At 39.1% G+C, this 26,998-nt stretch overlaps 1 protein-coding gene across 1 annotated transcript in view; it reads left to right on the forward strand.

The window, feature by feature from the left end:
* LOC124135238 (uncharacterized protein 5-like) overlaps window positions 1-26,693 on the forward strand; it is a 33,183-nt gene extending 6,490 nt beyond the window's left edge. Inside the window, exons 2-3 of the mRNA XM_048395845.1 lie at window positions 15,921-16,109; window positions 26,233-26,693. Of these exons, the coding sequence (XP_048251802.1) occupies window positions 15,921-16,109; window positions 26,233-26,693 (650 nt within the window). The remainder of the gene's footprint in view (window positions 1-15,920; window positions 16,110-26,232) is intronic.
* The last annotated feature ends 305 nt before the right edge of the window (window positions 26,694-26,998 follow it).

Genomic DNA, 26,998 nt, shown 5'->3' on the forward strand with positions numbered 1-26,998 from the left:
CGCTGGATTGTCTTCATATTTGGAACTATAGTGTATATACAGACACCGCATACACCTGTCAGATTTGGTGACCTTGACCCCATTTTCAAGGTCACAGCAGGCAAATCTGTTTTTGGAGTTGGAAAACAGTGTTGCCACAATATCTCAAGAACTAATCGCTGGATTGTCTTCATATTTGGTACTATGGTGTATATGGCGGGGGATATTTCGTCACTCTGTGACAAATACTTGTATAATGTCTGATATAAGGTTTATAATCAGAGTACGGGATCAGAAGGTGGCTGACAGATTTATCCAGAGCTGCAATAGCTGCAACATCAGCTTTTGTGTTTCCGGTTATGCCGACATGACTCGGTAACCAACAACAAACCATGTCGTAATGGCCAGTAGAAACATCATTATACAACTCTAAAATGTCAAGAAGATATGGATAAGTGGAAGAAACATTTTTAGTGCCTGAAGGCATGACAGGGAATCTGAAAAGATGACATTTTCTTTGATGTTGAACATATGCCAAGGCAGTCAGAATAGTCTTTGCTTCAGCAGTAAAGATTGAGCTACAGCCTGGTATTCGGAAAAATATACTTTTTGATCCAACGACAGTGGTACTTGCTACTTTGTCACCGTCCTCTGTTTTATCTGTAAATATTGAGTGATGTGAGTCATATTTTGCTCTCATTTGTAGATATACATGTCGAAAAACCAATTCTTGTTGTTGATTGTTGTTTTTTGTTTAACGCCACACCCAGCAATATTCCAGCTGTATGACGGTGGTCTGTAAATAATCAGAACAGATAATCCAGTGACTGATATTATGAGCATCAGTCCACGCAATTGGGATCGATGACACGCATCAACCAAGTCAGCGATTCGGACCATCCGATTCCGTTTGGTCGACTCTTACGACAAGCATAGTCACCTTTTACGGCCAGCATTGCTGAAGACCTATTCTATCCCATATCTTCACGGGTCGATTTTTTAATTGAGTACGTGTAAATGCGCACATGGGGATGCCTACTTTTTGCCTAAATGTCTTATATCCAATTTTACATACATTTTTACAGCTTTTCACACATTGCTTTCCAATTTAACTTCAGATGGCAAATCACCATACCCGTGCTCGTGGGTTTCACCGAAGTGGTAACCGTCTGAGATCTGCATCACTTCGGGCTTTCTTCCCACATTAAGCTGACACGCCGTGATATAACTGGAATACTGTTAAAAGCGGCATTAAACCCAAATCACTCACTCACTCAGATGGCAAATGATTTAATTTCAAACAAATTGCCCTAAAGATAGATATGTAACTGTATCTATGGTCACCACGTCTTGTAACAAACGCTATGGGTAAGGAATGAATATTCCCCTTAAGTTTGTCATGTTGGATAGTTGTGTACACAGAAAAAAATCAAAGTTTTAACAGAATTGAACCTGGTTCTTTTCTGAGAGTGTAAAAAGTCTACGAAATCCTTTGAGTTTTTGAGAATCCACATAGTATTAATTTCACTTGCCTCAAATGCTTTCTGTGAAAATATAAAAAAGTCACTCCTTGATTGCATTACGGATTATGGTTAATCATTGAGACAGGGATTTGGTGGTACATTTGCCTTACCCAGCAATATATCTCTCTGTGTACGGATGTTTTTTTATCGAGCTTTTGAATCCAGTACAAAAGTGAGTGAGTGAGTTAAGATTTAACGTCACATCGGCAGTATTTCAGACATATCGTGACGAGAAGAACATTAATAATACACATATTTAGACAATATAAAAAGCTGTCAACGATTGACAGTACAATAACTAGAACATCACAGAGTCTATTTAAAACTAGTTGAGAATATATAAAAGTCATAAGTATTAGTGAACCAAACAATATAAAAATGGGCTAGAGATCGTCAGTAACTAAAGGGAGATCAGCATACTAGGGACCATGGGGACTTACAGTGCCTCTGCTTCCTGTGTGGACCCCAGCAGGATTTATATCATCCCTTCAGTCACTGGCGACAGTGTATCAATTAAGCCACAGATTAAAATGACGAATATTCTACGCTTAAAAACCTGGCATGCAGAAAAATACTTCGAATGATATGGGACTTACATTCCCTCTTAGGGGGACAATAATTTTACGCTACTTCAACCCCCCTCGAGGGTACAGCCACGAACAACCTAAGTTATGAATTTTGCACTACCAATTTTTAAAACAATACAGCAACTACATCAAAATGTATGTATAAGTTCTATTTCTTTTAAAGTATTAAATGAGAGTTAACTTTACTAAAAAGGTCCTTCATTGTTTTTACACTGAAATAGTTATCCCTTGTGATGGAAAATCAATACAGTCAAGCAGGACATGCTTTACTGTGATTCTTTCATCACAAGGGATACAAAACGGAGGATCCTCACCTTTTAATATATACTCATGTGTATATCTCGAGTGGCCAATACGACATCGTCGCATAATGACCTCTTCAAATCTGGACTGACAGCCCAAGTAGGTGTAACCAATATTTGGTTTAATTTCATGTAGTCTATTGATACCTACTTGGGTGTCCCACTTCTTTTGCATCAGATCATGGATGTAAGATCTAATAACTGGTTTATAATCAGTGTATGGGATAAGAAGTGGTGTCACAGATTTGTTGAGTGCTGCTTTTGCAGCAGCAGCAGCAGCCATTGTGTTACAAATGATACCAACATGGCTTGGTAACCAACAAAAGACGATGTCATATTGGCCAGTAGCAAGATAATTACATAATTCAAGAACTGGGATTAAAAGTGGATGTTTGCATGACATATTTTTAATCGCCCGAAGGCACGAAAGAGAATCTGAGAAAATAGTGAATTGTTTGTTTAGATTGGTTTTTGATATATTTTAGTGCGGTAAAAATGGCGTTTGCTTCTGCTGTAAAGATGGAACTGTTATCTGGTAAACGCGAAGATCCAGTGACAGTGGCACTAGCAACAGCACCACCATCCTTGGATCCATCAGTACATATAGATTTATGAGTGTCATAAGTGTTTCTTAATTGATTGTATTCTTGTTGGTAAATTAGTTGATAAGTGTTTGATTTCTTTAATTAGGTAAATGTGAGGTCTACCTCTGGCCTTACCATATGCCAAGAAGGTGATGAAAACAGTTGAGAGGGAGCAATATCGTGCAATTTAATATTAGAAACAAACATGGCAGACTGGATTCTTATTCCGACTGGTGGAACGAGAGATGATTTTTTATTGTAAATATCTTTGTAAAGAAGATTAAAGACACAATTAAAAGCTGTATTTGACGGATTAGAAAATAATTTAGTGACATATTGTAAAGATAATTTCAGACGGCGTTGTTTAAGAGAAGGTTCATCCGCTTCTACATACAGACTGTGAATTGGAGACGCCCTAAAGGCTCCAAGGCAAAGCCTCAGTCCTTGGTGATGGATAGTATCTAGTTTTTTTAGATTACTTTTACAGGCTCCACCATAGACGATGGAGCCGTAATCAAGTTTTGAACGGATCAGTGACCTGTTTAAGTGTAGGAGGGTTGTCTGATCCCCTCCCCACTTTGAATTAGATACAACTTTTAACAAATCGAGCGCCTTCAGGCATTTAGCTTTAAGTGATTTAATGTGTGGTAAGAATGTTCAATGGCTATCAAAGATGAGTCCCAAGAATTTCGCCTCCTTTACAACTTTGATAGGGGTGCCATTCAAAAATAATTCAGGGTCTTATGCAGCTTATATTTTCTGTCGAAGTGTATACAATAAGTTTTAGATTTAGAAAATTTAAACCCGCCTCTCTATTGTTTGCATATTTTTCCCACAACAAGATAGATTAAAATCATCCACAAAAAGGGATCCATCTACTGAATCACTTGAAACCTTGGACAGACTATTTATTTTAATACTAAATAAAGTGACAAACAAAATACTGCCTTGCGGGACACCCTGATCCTGAGTATAATGGTCAGTCAGGGTTGTACCCACTCGGACTTGAAATTGCCTGTCTGTTAAAAACTGAGATAAAAAATGAGGTAAACGACCTCTTAAGCCAAAATCATGTAAATCCATTTAAATGCCATGCTTCCAGGTAGTATCATATGCTTTCTCAAGATCAAAGAAAATTGATACTATGTGTTGTTAATTAACAATAGCATATTTAACGAAGGATTCTAACCATACTAATTGATCAATAGTACTTCTATTTTTCCGGAAACCACACTGAATATTTGTGAGAAGGTTATTGGTTTCCAGATACCAAACTAATCTATTATTCACCATTCGTTCCATGGTTTTGCAAATACAACTGGTTAACGATATAGGGCGATAATTTGAGGGATCTGTATGATCCCGGTCAGGTTTTGGCATTATGCCACGAAGGAGGAAAATTCCCTGAAGTCCATATTTGGTCAAAAATGTCTAAAAGTGTCTCAAGACATGATTTAGGCAAATGCTTTAATAACTGATAGTGGATATTATCATCACCTGCTGCAGTAGTATGAGCTTGCTCAAGAGCGGTATGTAGCTCGTGCAATGAAAATACTTCATTGTAATCTTCACCATTGTTTGAATCAAAATTAACATTTTTCTTTTCCTGTTTTTTCGGATATCTCTGAAATTCAGGTACATAATTTAATGATGAAGAATTTTTGCAATTTTATCAGTTATACATTTATCACCGTCTTTGAGATGGTGTGCAGACGATTTGGAACCTTTGCCTTTTATTCTTTTAACCATGTTCCATATCTTGGACATGGGTGTCCGTGAATTGAATTTGGAGGCATAGTTCCTCCAAGATTTTTCTTATAAGCTCGTCGAGCTTTAGCACTAGTAATTTTGACATTATTCAAATTATGAACAGTAGGGTGTTTGCGGAAATGCTTTTCCGCTTTCTTCCTAAACTTTCTTGCATGTTTGCAGTCGTTAGTAAACCATGGTTTACGAATATGAGTATTTGCAGAGGACTTAGGAATTGTTTGGTCAGCAATATCATTGAGTTGAGCCGAAAACAATTGTATGGGATCTGGTACATTTCTGAAATTGCCAGGCTTTAATTGTTCCGTACATAATATTTCATACAAAGACCAATTTGCCTTTGTAAAATTCCACCGCAATGAAGGTGGGTCATCATTCGGTTTTACAGCTTTTAGAACAGTAGGGAAGTGATCACTTCCACAAAGGTCGTCTTTTAATGACCATTCAAGTTCATTGTAAGTATCTAAATCTGTGAGGGATAGATCAAGTGCAGAATGAGTTCCTGTGGCAGGATGCAAATAAGTGCTTGAATCGTCATTAAATATACATAAGTTAATATCAGATGCAAAATCTTCAATGATTTTCCCCTTATTGTTTGTACTTGCACTTCCCCATAGAGGGTTATGCCCGTTTAAATCGCCCATGATGATGCAGGGCTTTGGAAGCTGATCATATAGCTTTTGAATATCAGACAGTTGAAGAGCAGCTGAAGGTGAAATGTACAAAGAGCACAAAGTAATTGTTAGGTGCAAAGTTAATCGTACTGCACAGGCTTGAAGATTAGTATGAAGGGAAACAGGGCTGTGGATCACTCCCTGCTTCACTAAAATCGTAGATCCTCCAGTAGCTTTATTTCTCGGTGGAGAAAATGAATGATATGACGTATACTGACGCAAATCAAAGTTGTTGGTCTGCTTAAGGTATGTCTCTTGGAGACATAGTGCAGATGTTCTAAAATCTCGTACCAACAATTGTATCTCATTAACATTCTTCCTGAGTCCTCTGCAATTCCACTGAATCAAATTTAGGGAGCCACTCATGGAGGCTCAACTGGGGATCTAGAACGTGTGGAATGGCCACAACCACTTACTGGGTGTGATGGAGTGACGTCCATATCAAGTGGTTCAAACGAATTGTTAACCGTAACAGGGGTTTCTAAAAAAGGAGGCACCTCCACATGCTGGAGTGCCCTGACTTGTTTCTTTTTCTTATTTGTCATGGGTACTGTCTAAATTTCATGTTCAGATGTTGGGTCAGATGGTGGTTCAGATGGATCTGGTGTTGGATTCTCTGTCTGAGAGGCTGATGAACTCGTCTGTCTATTTTGCGTCTCATCAAGTGTGACCTGTGGATCTGTCACCCAAGATATGTCTGTTTGACATGAAATAGAAGTTGTTGTAACCTTGGGAGCAGTTGGAACAGGAGCAGGAGAAGAAGAAACTGCAGCAGAGTACCTATAAGTATGAGGTGAAGATTGAGGAGGGACTTATTTCTTTGCTTCAAAAAAAGAGAAATTGTTTGTGTACTTAATTTTGAGGATTTGCGACTGATGTTCAAATTTTGGGCAGGATTTTGATGATGCCAAATGTGGTCCATAACAATTGGCACACTTGATTTCATTTCTGCACTCACGGCTCTCATGAGCACAACTGCAACGAATGCAGACAGTTTTGTGAGTGCAGGTCTTGGCATATATACCTCCACACCGATGTTACAATAGCCTGCTTTAATTGATTTGGGGAGAGTAGATAGTCTGAAAGTAAACAGGTAGGTGTTTGTTTTGATAATATTATAGTCTTGTTATCTAGTGAAACGTTTCACAGAGGTAACGCCTTGATTTGTCAATGCTGCTGTAATTTCTTCTTCCGTCATGTCAGACAGACACTTTGCTCGATCTCTAACAATTCCTCGACAGGAGTTCAGAGACTTGAAAATACTCAAACAACAACCTAGGTGTTAACGAACTGCTGGAGACCCAGCAGATTGACAGATTGTTGTCTCCGTGCACATTCCACAAGAAGCGAACCATTTCGGAGACGAGTTACGGTTTTTACTTCTCCACAGGTACTCTGGATGCCCTTGGAGACAGCAAAAGGATTTAGTTTTAGAGGGTCAACATCTGGAGAGACATCTTCATTAGACGACAAAGAGTCCACATGGCGACGTTTATTTGTTTTCAAAGAACCAGGAGTTTGGTTGTTAGACATGGTGTGTTTATAGTATTCGGCACCCCTGATCCCCACCCGCCATCGAGTGTCAAAAAGGACGATGCTGCAGCGGAAGCCAGTCTACAACACCAGGGCTACAGGGGGTGTGTGGGTGTGTGTGTGTGTGTGTGTGGGGGGGGGGGGGGGGGGGGGGGTTGTATACTCCAGCAAATACAACACGAATAGCTACATTTGTCTAGAAAAAAAGAAATGTCCAGCTGGTTCGGCCCGTGACAGAACATTGGAGACATATAGAATTCGGAGGTTGACATCACTAGATTGGCCCATGAGCCACCGCCTTCTGGCATAGGACTCGAGGCAATAGTTATATTGGCATAAGTTGGATTATCAGATTACATCATACAAATTGTTAAATATGATATATATCTAAAGTGGCACTTTTCCATGCGCAGGGCAGGGCGTGACCAGCCGATTGATAGAATCGGGCCAATTCTACCACCCGTCTAGGTGAAGTAAGGGTCGAAGTGGTGTGTTGGGCAAAAGGAACACCGGTTCCTGGCTCCATTGCCCCCAACCCCCAGAATCCCGTCCTCCACCGACACAGGGGAGCAACCCACGGCAAACAGGTTGCCCAATTCGGTCGCATTGTACGACCAGCAATGGGGTGCTGTGGAAACATTCGGGGGAAGAGCTATTAGCGTTACCCAGCACTCACCACGAGGAGGTTGCTCCAGTACAAAAGAAGAATGGACATGGTTTTACTGATGCATGGGTAAGGCAGATTTCCTCCTCAGTTAACATACTGGCTTATATGTAGCGTCATTTGATATATCTCTTATACTAACTTCTCTGATCTAACCATTAATGTGGTGGTGTGTACATATAATGATTATGTTATGTGCAGCATTGTCAGTGGGAACAACATTTTAAATAAAACATATTTTTAAAAAATAAAATAAACTGCAGACATTTCATGTAGGGCAGCCAGACTTGGGATAGTAGCTGGCTTGGATAGAATGGGTTTATTCTAACAATTAATTGTACAATCTACTCTACTTTCTTATGTATTTCAATGACAGAGTCTTGTTCTTACTTTTTACTGTATCAATGGTTCCTGAAGGAGAGGCAATCAATCTTCCAAATGAATGGTATCATTTGGCCTTCGCCCTTTCTTGTTACCATGGCTGCGTCGACGTCTTTGCAGATTGGGTTGCAGTCTCAACAGATCCAATATCGTTGGTAAGATAGACTGCCAACGTCTTTTATATCGTTACAAGCACATGGCATTGCTGTAGACAACAGCCACATCCAAAGATTTTCGCTGGAAATTCTAAAAGGTCGAGTGCATTTAAGGCTATTAGATTGATGATATGTTTTCACTAATATCCTAACTTTGATGCAAAGACTTTTAGAATAGAAATATTGGTAGACATAAATGATTTCTGTTCATGCCCAATGTATGCTGGCAGACTCGTATCGATAATTTCTGATGTGTCTCTTTATCATAAATGAACCCACAAATGGTACATTAATTGCTATATACAACGGTTGTTGATGTGATAGGTCTTCAAAATGTTTCCTGCAGTATGTGTTAGCTGCAATGAATATAAATAGTTAATCGTCAGCGACAGGCCATGAAATATCAATAGTGAATAGGCGAAATTGAATCTGTAACAGCACTCATCACAGAGATCTGCTGCATTCAGTTTCTCTGCGCGTGCAGTATGGCACCTATGATGTTGCTCGTGACAATGGCTTTTATCCCAGCCATTCGTTTACTTTGCATCAATGAAGCAGGCCTCACAACTGATGACCATTACTTGGAAAACAACCTGTATGGCGTCATTGAAGAAAGGGTTTTTGTCGAACGTGACTGTGCAGTGGAATGTCTGTCTCATTCCGATTGTTCGTCCTTCGGATTCGAACCTACCCTTTATTTGTGCCATCTGCACAAGAAAGACAGTAATTCAGCACCAATGGACCTTGTGGAAAAACCGGAGTGGAAACATAGTGATATTTCTCAGTGGCCAAAGGTACATGTTTATACTTTTATCTTTATACTTTATTGATTCATGTAGTTCTCTTTTAAGTATACAATAATGGGCCTCCGGGTAGCCTGGTGGTTAATAGCTTGTCAGACCGAAAACTTTAATCTGATTTCCCTCATACATGTTGGTACAATGTGAGAAGCATATTCTTGATGTATCCTATCATTATGTAGTTTGAACAGTGTTCAAAGTGGCGTACATACATTTCAGATGTCTTTTGTAATTGATGACCGGGGAAAAGAACATACATATGATTGAACAATTGACTATGCGGAATCACCTATGCCTATGCTGTCAGTTGTATCATAACTACGAACATTGAACAGCTTCCCTTACATTTGCTCATCAGGAACGAAGGCGCTATCCGTCGTCCGTTCGTCTGTTAAATTTTGACGTATTCTCCGAATTGGTTGACGTCTAGCACCGTAATATGAATCACATTTACTCACTGCCTTAAGATCAAAGTGTTGTGCCTTTCTTGACAATCGTGACAAACCTTGTTCTTAGACACGACTATCCCAAGGAATCTGAAGCAGTGAAATGATACATGTCAACGCAATGGGGTTATAATCTGTTTTTGTCAAAAATGTTTAACAATAGTATTGTCAAATTTTTAAGAAACTACACAATCCAGATAGCTGAACCTATACTTGAATGTGCATATTTGTCACAAGTGAAAACAAATATTCTTCAATTTTGGAACATGTATAGATAGCATCTTACTTTTAAAAAAGATATGAGAGCTAATATTTTGTTAGGACTCCCTCACTGCAGTTGGATTCAGATATACCAATCGCACTTATATCGATTGTTTTGAAAGCTTCAGTGAACAAGTCGCTTTGTACTATGTCAAGTGAATAATGTATTACATTGACGTCATGCTCTTTTCTATCCCGCATCTCAAGTCGCTTATTGACTGAAACATTGCCGATATATTAACTTGTGATATTTATGTAAAGGTTGGTTGGTTGGCTGGTTTGTGGTTTAACGCCATTCTCAGCACTATTCCAGCTATATGACGGCGGTATGTAAATAATCGAGTATGGAGCAGGCAATTCAGTGATTATCATGAGCATCGATCCATGCATTTGGGAACCCATGACATGCATCAACCAAGTCAGCGAGCCTGACCACCCCGATCCCGTTAGTCGCCTTTTACGACAAGCATAGTCACCTTTTACGGCAAGCATGGGTCGCTTAAGACACACGCCCAGTGGCTGAGTAGGTTAGATCCCTGACTTTGTGTGCTGGCTATTAGATGACTCTCTGGCAGTGTGGGTTCGAATTCCGGGCGGTACACAATATAAATAAGTACTAGAATCTGAGCTTTACTGAAAAAGTGTTATCCCAAATATAACATTTGTTACGTTATATATGTGAAGTGTGGAATATGATATTATGCGACTTCAGGGACAGCCACGAGAAAGCGATAACACGAGATGATAAAATGATAACACGAGACAAGAAACCGTCAACACGAGACAAGAAACTGTTAACATGAGACAAGAAACCGTTATCACGAGGCAAGAAACTGTCAACACGAGACAAGAAACCGTCAACACGAGACAAGAAACTGTTAACACGAGACAAGAAACCGTTAACACGAGACAAGAAACCGTTAACACGAGACAAAAAACCGTTAAAATGAGACAAGAAACGTTAACACGAGACAAGAAACCGTCAACACGAGACAAGAAACTGTTAACATGAGATAAGAAACCGTTAACACCAGACAAGCAACTGTTAACGTGAGACAAGAAACCATTAACACGAGGCAAGAAACTGTTAACACGAGACAAGAAACCGTCAACACGAGACAAGAAACCATTAACACGAGACAAGAAACCGTTAACACGAGACAAAAAACCGTTAACATGAGACAAGAAACCGTCAGCACGAGACAAGAAACCGTCAACACGAGACAAGAAACTGTTAACAAGAGACAAGAAACCGTTAACACGAGACAAGAAACCGTTAACATGAGACAAGAAACCGTTAACACGAGACGAGAAACTGTTAACACGAGACAAGAAACCGTCAACACGAGACAAGAAACCGTTAACACGAGACAAGAAACCATCAGCATGAGACAAGAAACTGTTAACATGAGACAAGAAACCGTCAACACGAGTCAAGAAACCGTTAACACGAGACAAGAAACCGTTCACACGAGACAAGAAACCGTCAACACGAGACAAGAAACCGTTAACACGAGACAAGAAACCGTCAGCATGAGACAAGAAACTGTTAACACGAGACAAGAAACCATCAACACGAGACAAGAAACCGTTAACACGAGACAAGAAACCGTTCACACGAGACAAGAAACTGTAAACACGAGACAAGAAACTGTTAACACGAGACAAGATATCGTGAACACAAGACAAGAAACCGTTAACACGAGACAAGAAACCGCTAACATGAGACAAGAAACCGTTAACACGAGACAAGATACCATGAACACGAGACATGAAAGAGTTAACACGAGACAAGAAACAATTAACATGAGACAAGAAACCGTTAACACAAGACAAGATACCATTAACACGAGACAAGAAACCATTAAAACGAGACAAGAAACTGTCAACACGAGACAAGAAACTGTTAACACGAGACAAGAAACTGTTAACACGAGACAAGAAACCATTAACACGAGACAAGAAACTGTTAACACGAGACAAGAAACCATCAGCATGAGACAAGAAACTGTTAACACGAGACAAGAAACCGTCAGCACAAGACAAGAAACTGTTAACAGACACAAGAAACCGTTAACATGAGACAAGAAACCGTTAACACGAGACGAGTAAGTGATATCACTTTCTCGCAATAAAATGTGTTACTTTGTGAATAAAACCACATAAATAAAACGACAGTAATGAATTGTTATAGCATACCTTCTTATCATTAAGGGGCGAGGCATGTTGTTTTCCTTTATTTTCTCCAGACAACCAATTTTAATATTAAGTGCATCACTTTGATTATCTATAACATACCATTGTATTGTGTGTGTGTGTGTGTGTGTGTGTGTGTGTGTGTGTGTGTGTGTGTGTGTGTGTGTGTGTGTGTGTGTGTGTGTGTGTGTGTGTGTGTGTGTGTTTGAGAAATGTGGTGTGTATAATTGTGTGAGTCTGTCTGTCGATTCATGTGGTGAATATATACATGACGTACCTAAGAATGCAGAAATAAAACAACCAGACAGTTATAATGGATAGGGAATTGATTCATAACAATTTATGTAAGTTCCTGCGAAATGAATTTCCAAAGACAGTTTGAGAAAAAAAAATTCTAAGGAATAATGTTTTTATGAATATTTTACAAAGCATCACATTACTTTTGTTCAAGGAATGAGGTTACGGATTAATGACGTCGTGTCCTCTCCATCCTTAAAGTTCAACTTGAAGCAATCACTGACAACTGATTGTTTAGTCATGCAGCTGTCTACCAATCACTTAATCACTTAATCACTCGGGAACGGTTTGATCTTGAAATATTGCTGATCCCATAGTTTTCTGTAACGTGTATATCTTGTTAAAAGTAACTGATGGGCCCATGTGCATATCTCACCTCTCCCCCTGGGAGACGATGTAGTGTGCATCGTGTGGCAAAAGTGGCAATGTGTATGGAGGGTAAGCACTTATGTGTGTGTGTGTGTGAAATGTGGTGTGTATAATTGTGTGGGTCTGTCTGTCCATGCATGTGGTAGATATTTAAATGATGTACCTAAGAACGCAGAAATGAAACAACCAGTTATAATGGATATTTTGTTAAAAGGAACTGATGGGCCCGTGTGCAGATCTCACCTGTCCCCCTGGAAGTCGATGTAGTGTACATCGTGTGACACAAGCGGCAATGTGTATGGAGGGTAAGCAGAGGTTGCTGGGGAGCTAAATTGTAATAATGCAGGGAATAGTAGTAACAACTGTGTAATGACTGCACTGCGGTGAATTCTAATTAAAAATGCCTCAAATTGTAATAACTTAAACTAAGCTGACATAAATTGTAATAAAATGGTATTCATTTGCTAGCGTACAAGGAAACATACAGGAAATTGTCCGACTATTGTAAAATAACTTTGAAAGCCTTTTCAAGCATTGAATCATTGAAGAAAAAGACTTTTGCACTGCCCCTGAATGCGGGGATGTATAAGGGTTAGTTTGTTTTTGATTGAAGGTAAACTCCGTTTTGGTTTCTTTAAAAAATATGGAGTTTTTAAAATGAAATGTTTTGTGATTTAGATAATTTATGCAATTTGTTTATTTTGGTTTTTTTAAAGGGCTAAAATTGTTTAAGGGAAATATATCTCCTTTCGATAAAGTTAACCAGTCTATATTTTGTAAGAATAAACTAATGCGCATTTAGAGATTATCTCCTTTAGCTATAGGCGTATAATGGAGCTTTATCACGCACTGACCTTGCAATACTGTACATCGTATCTTATTCAAGTTCTATTACTGAGAATGAGTGATTATCTCCCTTACCCAAATAGCCCTTTGCAATGCATCGTATGTTATTCAGACAGCGAGCAGGAAAGGTTTAGGGAGGAATTCCGGTCAAACAGATAACGCGCACTCAATCTTTCTCCATTCACACTGCTATTGCAACTTATTGTTCAACATGATTAAATACCAGGCTTCTACAAAGTATGAAGTTGTTCAATAAAAAACACATGTAAAACAACGGGTTTGACATGGGAAATTAGTAATTAATTGTCTTCATAATCACATGTATATATGGTGCTTACTGTGCATAGTTGAGCACAGTATTGTTTCAAGTAGTTCACTGTATGTAATGTATGATTCATACCGTTTCATGAGGGGGTTTACGGTTCTACATGGTTATTGTTTTGACGGGGGCGGTCGGGTAGCCTAGTGGTTAAAGCGTTAGCTCGTCACGCCGAAGACCCGGGTTCGATTCCTGACATGGGTACAATGTGTGAAGCCCATTTCTTGTGTCCCCCGCAGTGATATTGCTGGAATATTGCTAAAAGCGGCGTAAAAACATACTCACTTACTTACTATTGTTTTGACGGGTTATATAAAACTTCCGGCAGAGATTATATGTTTTTTACCTCAGAATACATAGACAATCAACAGATTGGTCTGTAGTTATTTATTTTCCTTAAAAATACGGTTGCATAATGTATTCACAATGTTTGGGTTGAACATAGTGACATTCTTCAAAACATACTTCAAATCTAAACCGGAAGCAAAAAAAGAAACCCAGTTAACCAAACGGAACCGTATACAAGAGTAATGAGTGAGTGAGTGAGTGAGTGAGTTGAATTGGATTTAACGTCGACTTGAATAGTATTCAACTTATATCACGGCGTGTCAGCTTGATGTTGGAGTAAAACCCGAAGTGATGCAGGTGAAAGCCCCCAGCACGGGTATAGTGCTGATCACATAATCGGGGCGAACCGGGATTCGAACACACTGTCATATGATTCTGGCGTGCCCAAGGAACACAACTCTGCATAACAAACTGCAGCACCTTAGGCCTGACCCCGTACACAACAATAATAAATTATCATAGAACAAAGATGTTTTAGATGAGATATGTATTGCGTAACATTCCATGAAGAAACAGTGGCAACATTACACTACAAAACTACAAAATATTTGCACAATAAGTGCAAAACACACAGGTTCATTCAACATACAAAGGAGGTACATTATAACAATTGTATTTAAAAACACGTGTATAAAAATGATATGGAAACAATATGAGAATTGAGCAAAACTATGGTATTGTTATACATCCAAGGAATTTGTGTATTATTGTAGATATGATAACATATCTTGGAAATTGTTTCTGGATACCTATTGGTAAAATGTATTAAGAATTTATCCTTTTAACAGAAGTTGTGAGAAATGTGACCTACGCTTTTGCAATATGTACATGTAGATAATTCTCAATATTTATGACTTGATCAACCTGTATGTTCTTAACTTGCTATTGGAGAAATGGGAATCCTTAAATGAATGCGTGAACATATTAACATTTAGACTGAAGTTTATTTACAGTGGATTAATTACATTATTTAAGTTTATTATTTCAAAAGTTTGTTTCATTTAACCCAGGCAACATTTTGTCAAGAAAGATTTATATTTGCTTGCAGGGCATGTTTAACAATGACATTTGTTGTATTATCTATATATGACTTGTATATGTACAAGTTTTGCCTGACAGACACAGTTATGTTTTATCTGACCATTTAAAGACACTGTTTCTTTTTTTGTGCTCTCTAAATATACCTGCATTGGCAACAACTAATTTGAACTTTACACTAATCCTCTCCTCCCATTGCTTACACTTCCTTCCTCGACATATGACATTATATGGCGGGGAACAATTGATGTACTGCAGCAATCTCTACTTGTTACAAGTTGCCGCAGTGTTTATTACAATTCACCGCAGTATCATATTTTACGGCAGTGTTATTACAAATCAATGCATGTGTTTAAAGGATACTGTTACAGCTTATTCATGTTGAAAAAATTGTTCCACTGCCCTTTCAGTGATAACAGGAACTACACAAACAAGGGATATTAACAATATAACAGAAATGAATATCTGTTCATGAATACATTCATCGAGATTCTTCTCTGGGGCAATTATAATACGTATTGCCCCTTCTGCCGTGACCGCACACTCACACACACACACGCACGCACGCACGCACGCACGCACGCACGCACGCGCGCGCGCACACACACACATGCGAATTATTAATTTATGGCGCTTGACAGTAATTCAGTCATAGCAAGGCGTGAAATTTTGATGTGTGTCTCGAACCCGAAACGTGGTCCAAGACGTATAACACACTGAAACCCGCGTGTACGGGCATGATCCTTCTTTTAATTGATCATAATTCAGTACCGTACACCCGTCATAGTTTTTACATTATATTATATTATGCATTGATAGACTGTCAGATATGTTTATGTTCTTCTTTCCAGTTGGTGTCTATGTATGTTCTGAAGCAGATGTTCCAAACGCAACCTGCACTTACGAATCCAAGCTGATAGGAGGAACCCGCTCTTGTACCTGCCACAGCGACTACCTGGATGTGCCTCGAGACGTCCTCAGTGTCAACAACACCTGCATGAAGAACGGCATTTGGTCGAGACCCTCGATTCACTGCTCTGGTAAATACTTGACTTACTTTCGTTCACACATCGATGCTATAGGATACCACGTGTACTTCGTGAGTAAAGTTTGATGGAGAATGCTGGGACCCCAACTCACCCCATACCCCTGAAAGCCCAATAATCATGAAGTCTATGTGTCACGGTTAATATATTGATGGCCCGCACTCTCCTTATTACTCTGATTAAGTATTTTATTTCACTGGCATGAATGATTGGTTTAAGACATAGAAGTTTAATATTTTCTTTTTCGGATGATATATCGTGATAGTGTAGAACATACGACGACAGCAAAATGTAATTATATTTTCTTTATAGTGATAAAATGTATTTATTCTAGAATAAAACTATAAAAGAAGTATTTTAAATAATTTAACATACAGATTTCTAAACGAGTCTATAAACCGTTTTTATTACTAGTGTATTTCAAAACGTATCTGACGTTTTAAGATACGTTTTCAAATACACAAATTGAAAAAAATCAGTATCTAACGGGGACGTGCAGTAATTTATACATGACTAACTTGAATTTTGAATATTATCTAAATTCAAACGTCGAAAAAAGGCGAAGTTGGTATGAGAGTGACGTATGAATAGATCATTCATAGCTTATAATTTGACGAGAGACTGTTCCTCCCAAGATACAACCTTGCAAAACGATTATGAATCCAAGCTGATAGGAGGACTTCGGTCTTGTACCTGCCAAAGCAACTATCTGGATGTGCCTCGAGACGTCCTCAGTGTCAACAACACCTGCATGCAGAACGGCAGTTGGTCGACAACTGCTGTGGTAAATACTTGACTTACTTTCGTTCACACATCGATGCTATAGGATACCATGTGTGTTACATGTGTAAAGTTTGACAGAGAATGCTGGAACCCCAACTCACCCCATACACCTGAATGGCAAGACAATTCCAACTACAAAATGAACCCAACTATTTTCCCCGTTCTCTTCATATGCTTCAGGAGTAGCTGTTTCTATTCAGGACCGCCTTCGTGGTCTAGAGGTAGAGCGTCAGCCCGGAGAGCGGAAGGTCCGGGGTTCGATCCCCGGCCGCGTCATACCAAAAGACGTTAAAAGATGGTACTTGTTGTTACCCTGTCTGGCGCTCGGTATTAAGGGGCTAAAACAAGGACTGGTCGGTTCGGAGTCAGTACACTGTGTCTGAGTCGGGTATTCATGTTAAACTGCGACATGGTATCTCAGTGGGATAGCACTATAAATCGACATAAGACCGGACTAGTACAAGCAACCACACACACACGTGCATGCACGTCGCTTTATAAGTGCAATAATCTTGGACGCGACGTTAAACCCAATTTCACCTCACCTCACCTCATGTTTCTATTCAGGGACATTTATACTTGAGTAAATTAATCCATTGCAGAACAGCTCGTTTAGGTATCTTCTCTAAAGTTCAATTGCTTAAATAATAAATAATTCATATAACAAATATATCATGTAACAAAATACTTGAAAAGGTTTGTTCATGTTATAAATATTTCACTCAATATGTCTATATGTTTATGTTCTTCTCCACAGTTGGTGTCTATGTATGTTCTGAGGCAGATGTTCCAAACGCAATCTGCACTTGCTAAGCTATTTGGAAAATAATAGAGAACAGTTTCAGTCATTGAATAGATAAGGATTACTATATATAAATTGTAATAATTTTCATTTACATTTATCAGGGGTCCTTACAATCCACCGTAGTGCAGTTATTATTTTTTTTCTTAATGTTTATTACACATCACCGCAGTAATACATTTTACCACAGGGGGGCACGGGTGGCCCAGTCGTCTAAGGCGCCGCGATTCGCTGTGCAGGGTTGCGTCCCTTAGACACGCCAGAAACCTATGATTGTGGGTTCGAATCCCGGTTCGCCCCAATTATGTTTCTAGGTTTGTCAGCACCATACCCGTGCTCGTGGGTTTCACCGAAGTGGTAAACGTCTGAGACCTGCATCACTTCGGGCTTTCCTCCCACATTAAGCTGACACGCCGTGATATAACTGGAATAATGTTAAAAGCGGCGTTAAACACAACTCACTCACTCACTCATTTTAACACAGTGTTATTTCTCTTCCCTGGAGTTTACATTTTACGGCGTTATTACATAAAACAAGACTGATTCACTGATGTAGTCACAACTGGTCCAGCTGTCACCAAGCTGATCTGGGTCAAGAGAAAGTCATCTAGCAATAAAGTAGCCCTTAAAGTTATTGTGTCAAAGGTACACCATGGAGTGATCTTGCTTCCGTCCTGTCTTTCACTCATGATTCTCGGGAACATATCGGGTTCCACTACACTGGTGTCTGATCTTAGCTAGTGCAGCTGCTCCAGCCTCCTGAATACATTCCAGATATATACTAACGGACAAAAGTAACTGCGCTCCAATTAAGTGATGTAAAAGGTTATGTTATTGAACATAATAACATAATATTTGTTTTAATAATGTATAATCATAACATTTCATATGAACAATACCGTAACAAAACCCATACCAGGTAACAGGAGACAGACGTCCTGAGAGACAGGTGTGTAACAATTCAATTGCGTTCATACATGCGACGAAGCGGCGGCGCATTGAAGACACTGGTTGATTGAAAACAGCCTGGGGGATGTTGCTCCAGTTATCAAACTGAGCTAGAGTTACCGAATGGTTTTGGTCCTCTCGTCGGTGTCGCTCCATCCCTTCCCACACATGGTCTTTGGGGAGAGGTCTGAAGAAACAGCCGGCTAGGGCAGTACAACAATAATAGCTGCTTCAAAAAGTCTGTTACATCACGTGCAACCTGTGGTGTGGGCATTGTCCTGCCTCAACGTGACGTTACGTCTCTTTGTTTGCCCAAAGGGAACGATGTCGTCCCGGTAGCGTACGCCATTCATATTGCAATTGAGAATGTTCTCCTATGAAATGGGATGCCACCCAATACCATTTCACTTCAACCCCGAACACCAACGACTTTGAGTAATGCAGGCGACGTTAAAACGTTCTCCTGGACGCCTGTACATGTAGACCATTGCACAACCATCTGAGCTGTACAAATGAATCTTGGAGTCATCTGTGAACCTTAGATGCTGTCTCTACCAAGCTGTGCCAGCCTGACGCTGACGTGGAAGCAAAATTGGCCGTATGGGTAGTTTGGTATTAATTCCGTAGTGTTGACCTGTAGATAACGTCTCAAAAGAGATGGCATTGTGTTTCGATTTCAATTTCGCTTTGCGCCACTTGCGAAAGTGTTTTCATGAGCACCTGACAGCTGCACAATCATTGTATGCTGTTCACATTCGCAAGCCACGTGTATGAGTATCATGCTCTCAACAAAAAAAGCAAACATCGAAATGCGCCCTGCATAACATGGACGTGCCAACTGTGAATCAGGATCACAAAGTCGAGGAGATGTCATCATGAATATGTATTGAAAGATGAATTATTCATTTTCAGATAGATATAGTTTTATTGAGCTTTATATATATTTTTAATTTGAAGTTCTCACGACAAACACTGAGGGACTACTTCCACATTCCTGGGGAAAACCCTGGGAATTCCCTAACATGAAAACATTCATAAGCGTTCTTTCTGATCATTTAGAACCTTTATTCTTAGTCACGGCGTTTCAGTTTACATTGAGAAATGTCAGAGAGAGCGTGACTGCATGATTGTTCACGAATATCCTCGCTGCGGTCTATCCTAATGAACAAACGAAGAAATGTAAATCTAAACTATCGTAGTATCGACTCAATCCTTGCCTCTCCAGCAATCTATGAATTTACCTTAGTGCCTGTTTGACGCATCTTTATTAACCTTTCAATGATAGGCCAGTTGATCAATGATGACTAACACACGTAACCGCCACCAGTTCATTAACAACTTCGGAAATCTCTCCCGTCACGTTTAGGTCTTGTACTTGATGTATTACGACGCTCTGTCATTGTGACTGACTTACTGAGGTAGTTCATTACAGACCTTTCTCATCTTATTAGGATATGATTTGAACACATGTGGTGCGTAAGATGTTTCTGAAGAGCAAGTTGTGCATCCATACGCCGATGCCACCTCTCTTTTTGAGGAACTATTATACTCCGCGATACAGCTGGTTGTTGTATGGCTGTCAGTGTAAACATGAAGTCACACGTACTAAATAAAATTGTGTTTAGATCTTGGCCTACATTCTTACTTAAGGTGAGAAATTGTGATAAAAAAATTATTAGATTTGACTTTCACTTTGTGTGAGTTCATTGAAATAAGAACCTTCATAGAGTGAGAGCCAAACATTGTATGAACGTCGTCGCAACGTCGGAGCTTGCGACGACGTTCATACAATATTTGGCCCTCAGACTATGAAGGTTCTTACTCCAATGAGTGAGTGAGTGAGTTTGGTTTTACGCCACTTTTAGCAATATTCCAGCAATATCACTGCGGGGGACACCAGAAATGGGCTTCACACATTGTACCCATGTCGAGAATCGAACCCGGGTCTTCGTCGTGGCGAGAGAACGCTTGAACCACTAGGCAACCCGAGCGTCCCTCATATTCCAATGAACTTAAACAAAGTGAAGGCCAATTCTTAAATAAACACAGTTACCTTTACTAGTATATATTCGTATAAATTGTGATTTCTCGCACGGTGAGTGACATGAAAAGGCAACATACATTTCTCTTGAACATGTGCTTTACGAACTCCAAAATGCTACAAATTGTTACCACATTATTTCTGAAAGTGTTTAACCAGTAAACACGTTTGGATAACTATGTAATTAAAAGTCAACATAAAACAATCAACACACTGGACCCTATCTAAATTCCCAAAATGAATATTATTATGATAGTGCTGGTATAAAGAAATATGACCCAGGTAACTTTTACAAGAGCTTTAATGAATCCAATATTGGTTTTCTTACCCCTGAAGATGAACTTGACATGTATTTAGGGTCAAAAATACTTTATCTGAGGAGTTAAGGTAAAACCGTACATTTGCATGCTACGATACTTTGGAACTCGTAATATTCAATTAAAATGATCAATCACTAACATCACAAGGTTAATTCATCCTGAAGAGCTGAGCTTTAGTACTTACAGTAGTGATCATAAAACCAGCATAAGCCTTCACTAGCACAAGCAGACACCCAACACTGTAAACGTATACGGGGTCGACCAGTCTCTGTTTTGTCCTCTTAATGTCGTGATCCCGTCCAGATAACAAAAAGTTCCATCTTTAAATGTCCTTTTGGAATGTCCAACCACCAACCTTCCGATCTCCGGGAAGACACTCCACTAGACCAAGGAAGTGGTCCCTATGACATGATTCAAAGCTTATTCAGCAACTTTTAATATCATTTTCTTTAACATTTCTATCTAGAGTAAATACCTCCAAAACAACTAAAACAACTGACGTCACATGAATGAAATTTGCTTGCTTGTCTATGAGATACTTGTCAAGACTGAGTTCCAAACTTGTTTCTGATGACATGAGTGAGTGAGTGAGGTGAGATAAACACCTCTTTTAACATTATTACAGTTATATCACGGCCTGTCAGCTTAATGAGGGAGGAAAGCCCAAAGTGATGCAGGCCTGGGACGTTTACCACTTCGGTGAAACACACGAGCACGGCCATGGTGCTGACAACCTAGACGCATAATCGGGGCGAACCGGGATTCGAACCCACAAGCGCAGGTTTCTGGCGTGCCCAAGGGACGGAACTCTGCACAGCGAACCACCCACCCGAACCACCCACAAAACACATAGACATAATGAGTATAACTAGACAATACTAATGCAGTTATCATTGTATCAAAATCAAATAATGATGCAAGCATAGTAATGTGAATGGTGAAAACTTCAATATGGCTGCCAAGTTTGCCTACAAGTTAATATTTATCAAGATTTCGTGTGTTTTAGTGTGGACATTTATGCTTGCTATCATGCTGAATCTAATTATCGTAAGCAATGCTTCACATTGATCACAAACATTTCCTATCATGAGATAACATTGAAGAAATGTATGGCAATGGACCAATACATTTTTAATGTTTGTGATACAGCATCTTGTCTCTCCAGGCCCTTAAACAAAAGATTGGATTCAATGAAAATTTCAGTCGTTTAAAAGGATTTTCTATGTTTTGTTAAAACCAAGGTGTCAGATATTACTGCAATAGTTTTTTTCCTCGAACATGAGGTCTTTTTTGCCCCTCCACTACTGCATGTTTGTCATGTGTGTTTTATATATGTGTCTTTGGCTGATATGGCCGAGTACCGAGTACTTTAACAACTGAATTGGTATACAGGTATAGAATAACCCACGAGGTACGAGTGATTACGGAAAATATGTCACGAGTGAAATTATTGTTTTAAGTTCCGAGCTCTAGCGAAACTGGTGTATCTAAGATTCTTGGAGGATTTGACAAACGCGCTTGTGGAGTGGACATACAAGATGACAGGATTTTGTTGATATTTTGATGTTGTGATTCATTAATTGTCGAATAACTATTGTTGGACCGGAGTGAGTGAGTGTGTGAGTTAAGATTCAACGTCACATCGGCAGTATTTCAGCCATATCGTGACGAGAATTACATTAATAATACGTAGATTTAGACTTATTAAAAACCTGTCAACGAAGGACAGTACAATAACTAGAATATCGCATATTCGATTGAAAACTAGTTGAGAATATATAAAAGTCATAATTATCAGTGAACAACACAATATAAAAATTGGCTAGAAATCGTCAGTCACTGAAGGGAGATCACCATACCCTTCGAGGATACAGTCACTAACAATCTCAGTTGCTAATTTGATCTACCAATCATAAAACATTTATATTTTACAAGACACAATCAAAATTTTGCAAACAACTCTATTTCCTTAAAAAAAACAATGATTAAACGAGAAGTGATACTACTATAAAGATCCTTGATAGAAGACAATTTGAAATATTTATCCCTTGTGGTGGCAAAATCAATACAGTCAAGTAGGATATGCTTGACTGTGATTCTCTCATCACAAGGGATAAAAAATGGAGGATCCTCACCTTTCAAGAGATATTCATGAGTATACCTGCTATGTCCAACACGACATCGTTGTGTAATGACCTCTTCAAATCAGGACTGACATCCCAAGTAGGCGTAACCAATAGTTGGTTTTATTTCATGTAATTTATTGATACCTACTTGGGTGTCCCACTTCTTTTGCATCAGATCACGAATATAGGATCTAATCAGTGGCTTGTAATCAGTGTATGGGATCAAAAGTGTTGTCACAGATTTGTTGAGTGCTGCTTTTGCAGCAGCATCGGCCATTGTATTACCAGTGATTCCAACATGGCTTTGTAACCAACAGAAGACGGTGTCGTATTGGCCAGTAGCAAATTCATTAAACAATTCAACAATTAAACAATTTCCATTAAAAGTTAATAGCTTGAATGCAAGAAAGAGAGTCTGAAAAAATAATGAACTGTTTATGTTGAGTTTGGAGTTGAGTTATGTATTTTAGAGCCGTTAAAATAGCATTTGCTTCTTCTGTGAAAATAGAACAATTATCTGGTAATCTGGTTGAGATAGTTCTGGATCAGCAACAGCGTCACCATCCTTGGATCCATCTGTAAATATAGATTTATGAGTATCATACGTGCTTCGTTATTCATTATATTGCTGTCGATAAATTAATTGATTTGTGTCGGATTTCTTTGGAATAAGAGATGACTTTTTATTGTAGGGATTTTTGTACAGAGGATTAAAAACACAGTCATATGCTGGATTGGATTCAATAGAACGTAATTTAGAGATATACCGTAAAGATAATTTAATGCGTCGGTGTTTAAGGGATAGCTCATCAGCCTCCACATACAAACTGTGAATAGGTGAAGTTCGGAAGGCTCCAAGACAAAGCCTCAGGCCATGGTGATAATAGTGTCTAATAGTTTTAAATTTGTCTTACAAGCCCCACCATAGATGATGGAGCTGTAATCAAGTTTATAGCGTATAAGAGCTCTGTATAGTTGGAGGAGGGTTTTCTGATTCTCTCTCTACTTGGAATTAGAGACAACTCTTAACAAATCTAGGGCTTTCAGACATTTATTCTTTAAGTATTTGATATGTGGTAAAAAGGTTAAATGATGATCGAAAATTATACCCAAACATTTCGCTTCTTTTACCACTTTAATGGGGGTGTTATTTAAAATTATTTTTGGGTCTTTGTGATGAGGTTTATATCTTCTGCAAAAATGAATACAGTTAGTTTTAGAATTGGAAAATTTAAAGCCATTTTTTAGGCACCATTTTTGGATTTTATTTAAATACAATTGCATTTGCCTCTCAATCGTGTGCATGTTCTTACCACGGTAAGAAACATTAAAGTCATCCACTAAAACGATCCATCAATTGAATCGTTTAAAACCTTTGCTAAACTGTTGATTTTAATGCTAAACAATGTGACAGACAAAATACTTCCTTGTGTGACACCCTGATCCTGACTAAAATGATCAGACAGGGTTGAACCCACGCGGACTCGAAATTGCCTGTCAGTTAAAAACTTGGATATAAATTGAGGCAAACGGCCTCGCAAACCGAAATCATGTAAATCTTTTAAAATGCCATACTTCCATGTAGTGTCATATACTGTTTCTAGATCGAAAAAGATAGACACTGCATGTTGTTTGTTTATAATGGCAGTGCATGAATTCTTTGAGCATGATTCTTCTTCGTCTGGTAGATGCTCCATTGATCGAAGATAGTACAGACCGTACCTGACATAGTTCCAATGACTGGACGCAAAGAAATAGGGAATACTCTCTGCAACTGCCCATAGATTGAGCCCTTAGAAACACCACCATCGGGAGGATTGGCTTGATCAAGTTCTCAATCCAAAGTTTTGCTCTGGCATGCCTTATCATCGGTTGTTACAATAATTTACCTCAAAAGCTCTTCAACCACCATGCGCAAGGCTTTCACGTTTTGCGGAAATTTCTTACCTGTGAGCATGTTTGGGACACCACCAAAGGTTGTTTGCATGATTTCAGTCAATCCTGTGTTACTCATAACAGTTCCCACAGCTCCGACGAACTTCATTAGGAAGTGCATTCCACCTAATCGCGGCACAACGTTTTAACAAAGCAACCTGTAATCTCGTCAGAAGTAGCTATAACTGCTGCTGCCACAATCACCAGGAAAAAAAGACAGAATTGAACAATCACCAGTGTTACGATGAAATACGATTTCGACCATATATATTGCAAATATGACACCCATGTTATTTGTACACTTTTAATTATATCATTATTGGTTTCCTTGGTCATGACAACATAGTATTAGACACCAAAAGTGAAGATATTATCTCAAACAGAATTAATCGAAAATCGGTGGTGGCCATCTTGTTTTTCGCCTCTAAACAAAATTCCCCAATGATGCCAGTCTGGCACCCGGCTGATTCTGGTTCAGGATAGCTCAGAGATGATGAATCAACCAAAAAACTTCACAATGACGCCAAAACATGTTTTTTCACAATTCCGCTGGACTTATTTGTGCATTATCTCAAACAGGAACGGGACCACAATCTCTCTCTTTGCCACATGTAAACTGTTTACACTGCTTAGTTCGCGCAGAATGATTAGCGTTTTCAGTTAACTGGCGGCTGCATAATAATGTGGTACATCTGTACCGTATACTCTTGTCACTAATTACGAATGTAAGTCTACATACTATTCAACTGCTGATGTTAATTTTGAGGAGAAGAACTTTTCGTAAAAATGGAATGGCATGTTGTCGTCTATATGTTTTTATTCTAAACCAAGGACCAATGAATCATATGTTATACAATCGCAGCCTTCGAGAATTGTGCCAACGTCTGTCTACGCTTAAGTTAGACATGAGACCAGTCAATGCAACATGGTAACAAGGACGACTGTGATTCTTAAAAAGGAGATCGTGGGGCTAGGGCTGATAAGAGGAACAGGACAGTTCATTGGACAAGGTTAATCTTTAAGTAGAAAAAATTCCTTTTTCCTAAATAGACGTCAAAAACGTATAGACGTTCTAAAAAACGTCAACGCATGCGAGAAAACGCAGCAGCAATATGAACAACGTATACTTTATCAGCTGTTATCTTTTGTGTTCCTTTTCCAGGCGACTACGTGAAAGTCTACAGTCCAGTTCTCAGAACCTACACCTTCCAACAGATACCAGCGAGTAGTTTTAGGAAGGTAACCGGTGGTTCTTCTACCTTGGTCTTTCTAGTAAAGACCTGCCATGACGCCAACATTGCCCTACACACTCATCCTAACAAAACCAACACTGATGCCTATGAGATCGTTGTCGGAGGATACGCAAACTCTAAATCCTTTATTCGTCGTTGTAGGGGGTGTGCACAAATGGCGCCTTGTTACGAATCATTTATACTTTCCTGCAATGAGTATAGACCATTTTGGCTCAGTTGGAAGAAAGACGTCATCTCTATAGGCAAGGGGCAGACTGTTGGACACCAGACGTTTATGGAATTGGTACCAAGTAGTCCCATTGTGATTAATCACGTTAGTGTCAGCGCCTACATTGGGAACCATGCTTTGTGGCTATTCCGAGAGCAGTAGTCTACTTGAGGTACTAGATTCTGAGAACAATGGTAAATCGTGCTTTTAACCCCGACAGAGTATAGAAGACAGAAACATTGTCTGAAACTTTCGCTCACTTTGAGTGAAAATGCACCTTCCAGTGAAGATCGACAATGATCACAAGCTCATATTATTGATGCCATTTATCTAACATTTGACGATTGTCCTGCACATGTACAATTTTATGAAAAGAAGGAAAATAAATCGATTATAACTCTACGATATTAAATGATTTATCAGTACATTTGACGGAGTGCGTGAACCTACTGCTATTTCATAATTAT

This window comes from Haliotis rufescens, unplaced genomic scaffold, assembly GCF_023055435.1.
Source record: "Haliotis rufescens isolate VD_foot unplaced genomic scaffold, xgHalRufe1.0.p SCAF_15, whole genome shotgun sequence".
NCBI lineage: Eukaryota > Metazoa > Mollusca > Gastropoda > Lepetellida > Haliotidae > Haliotis > Haliotis rufescens.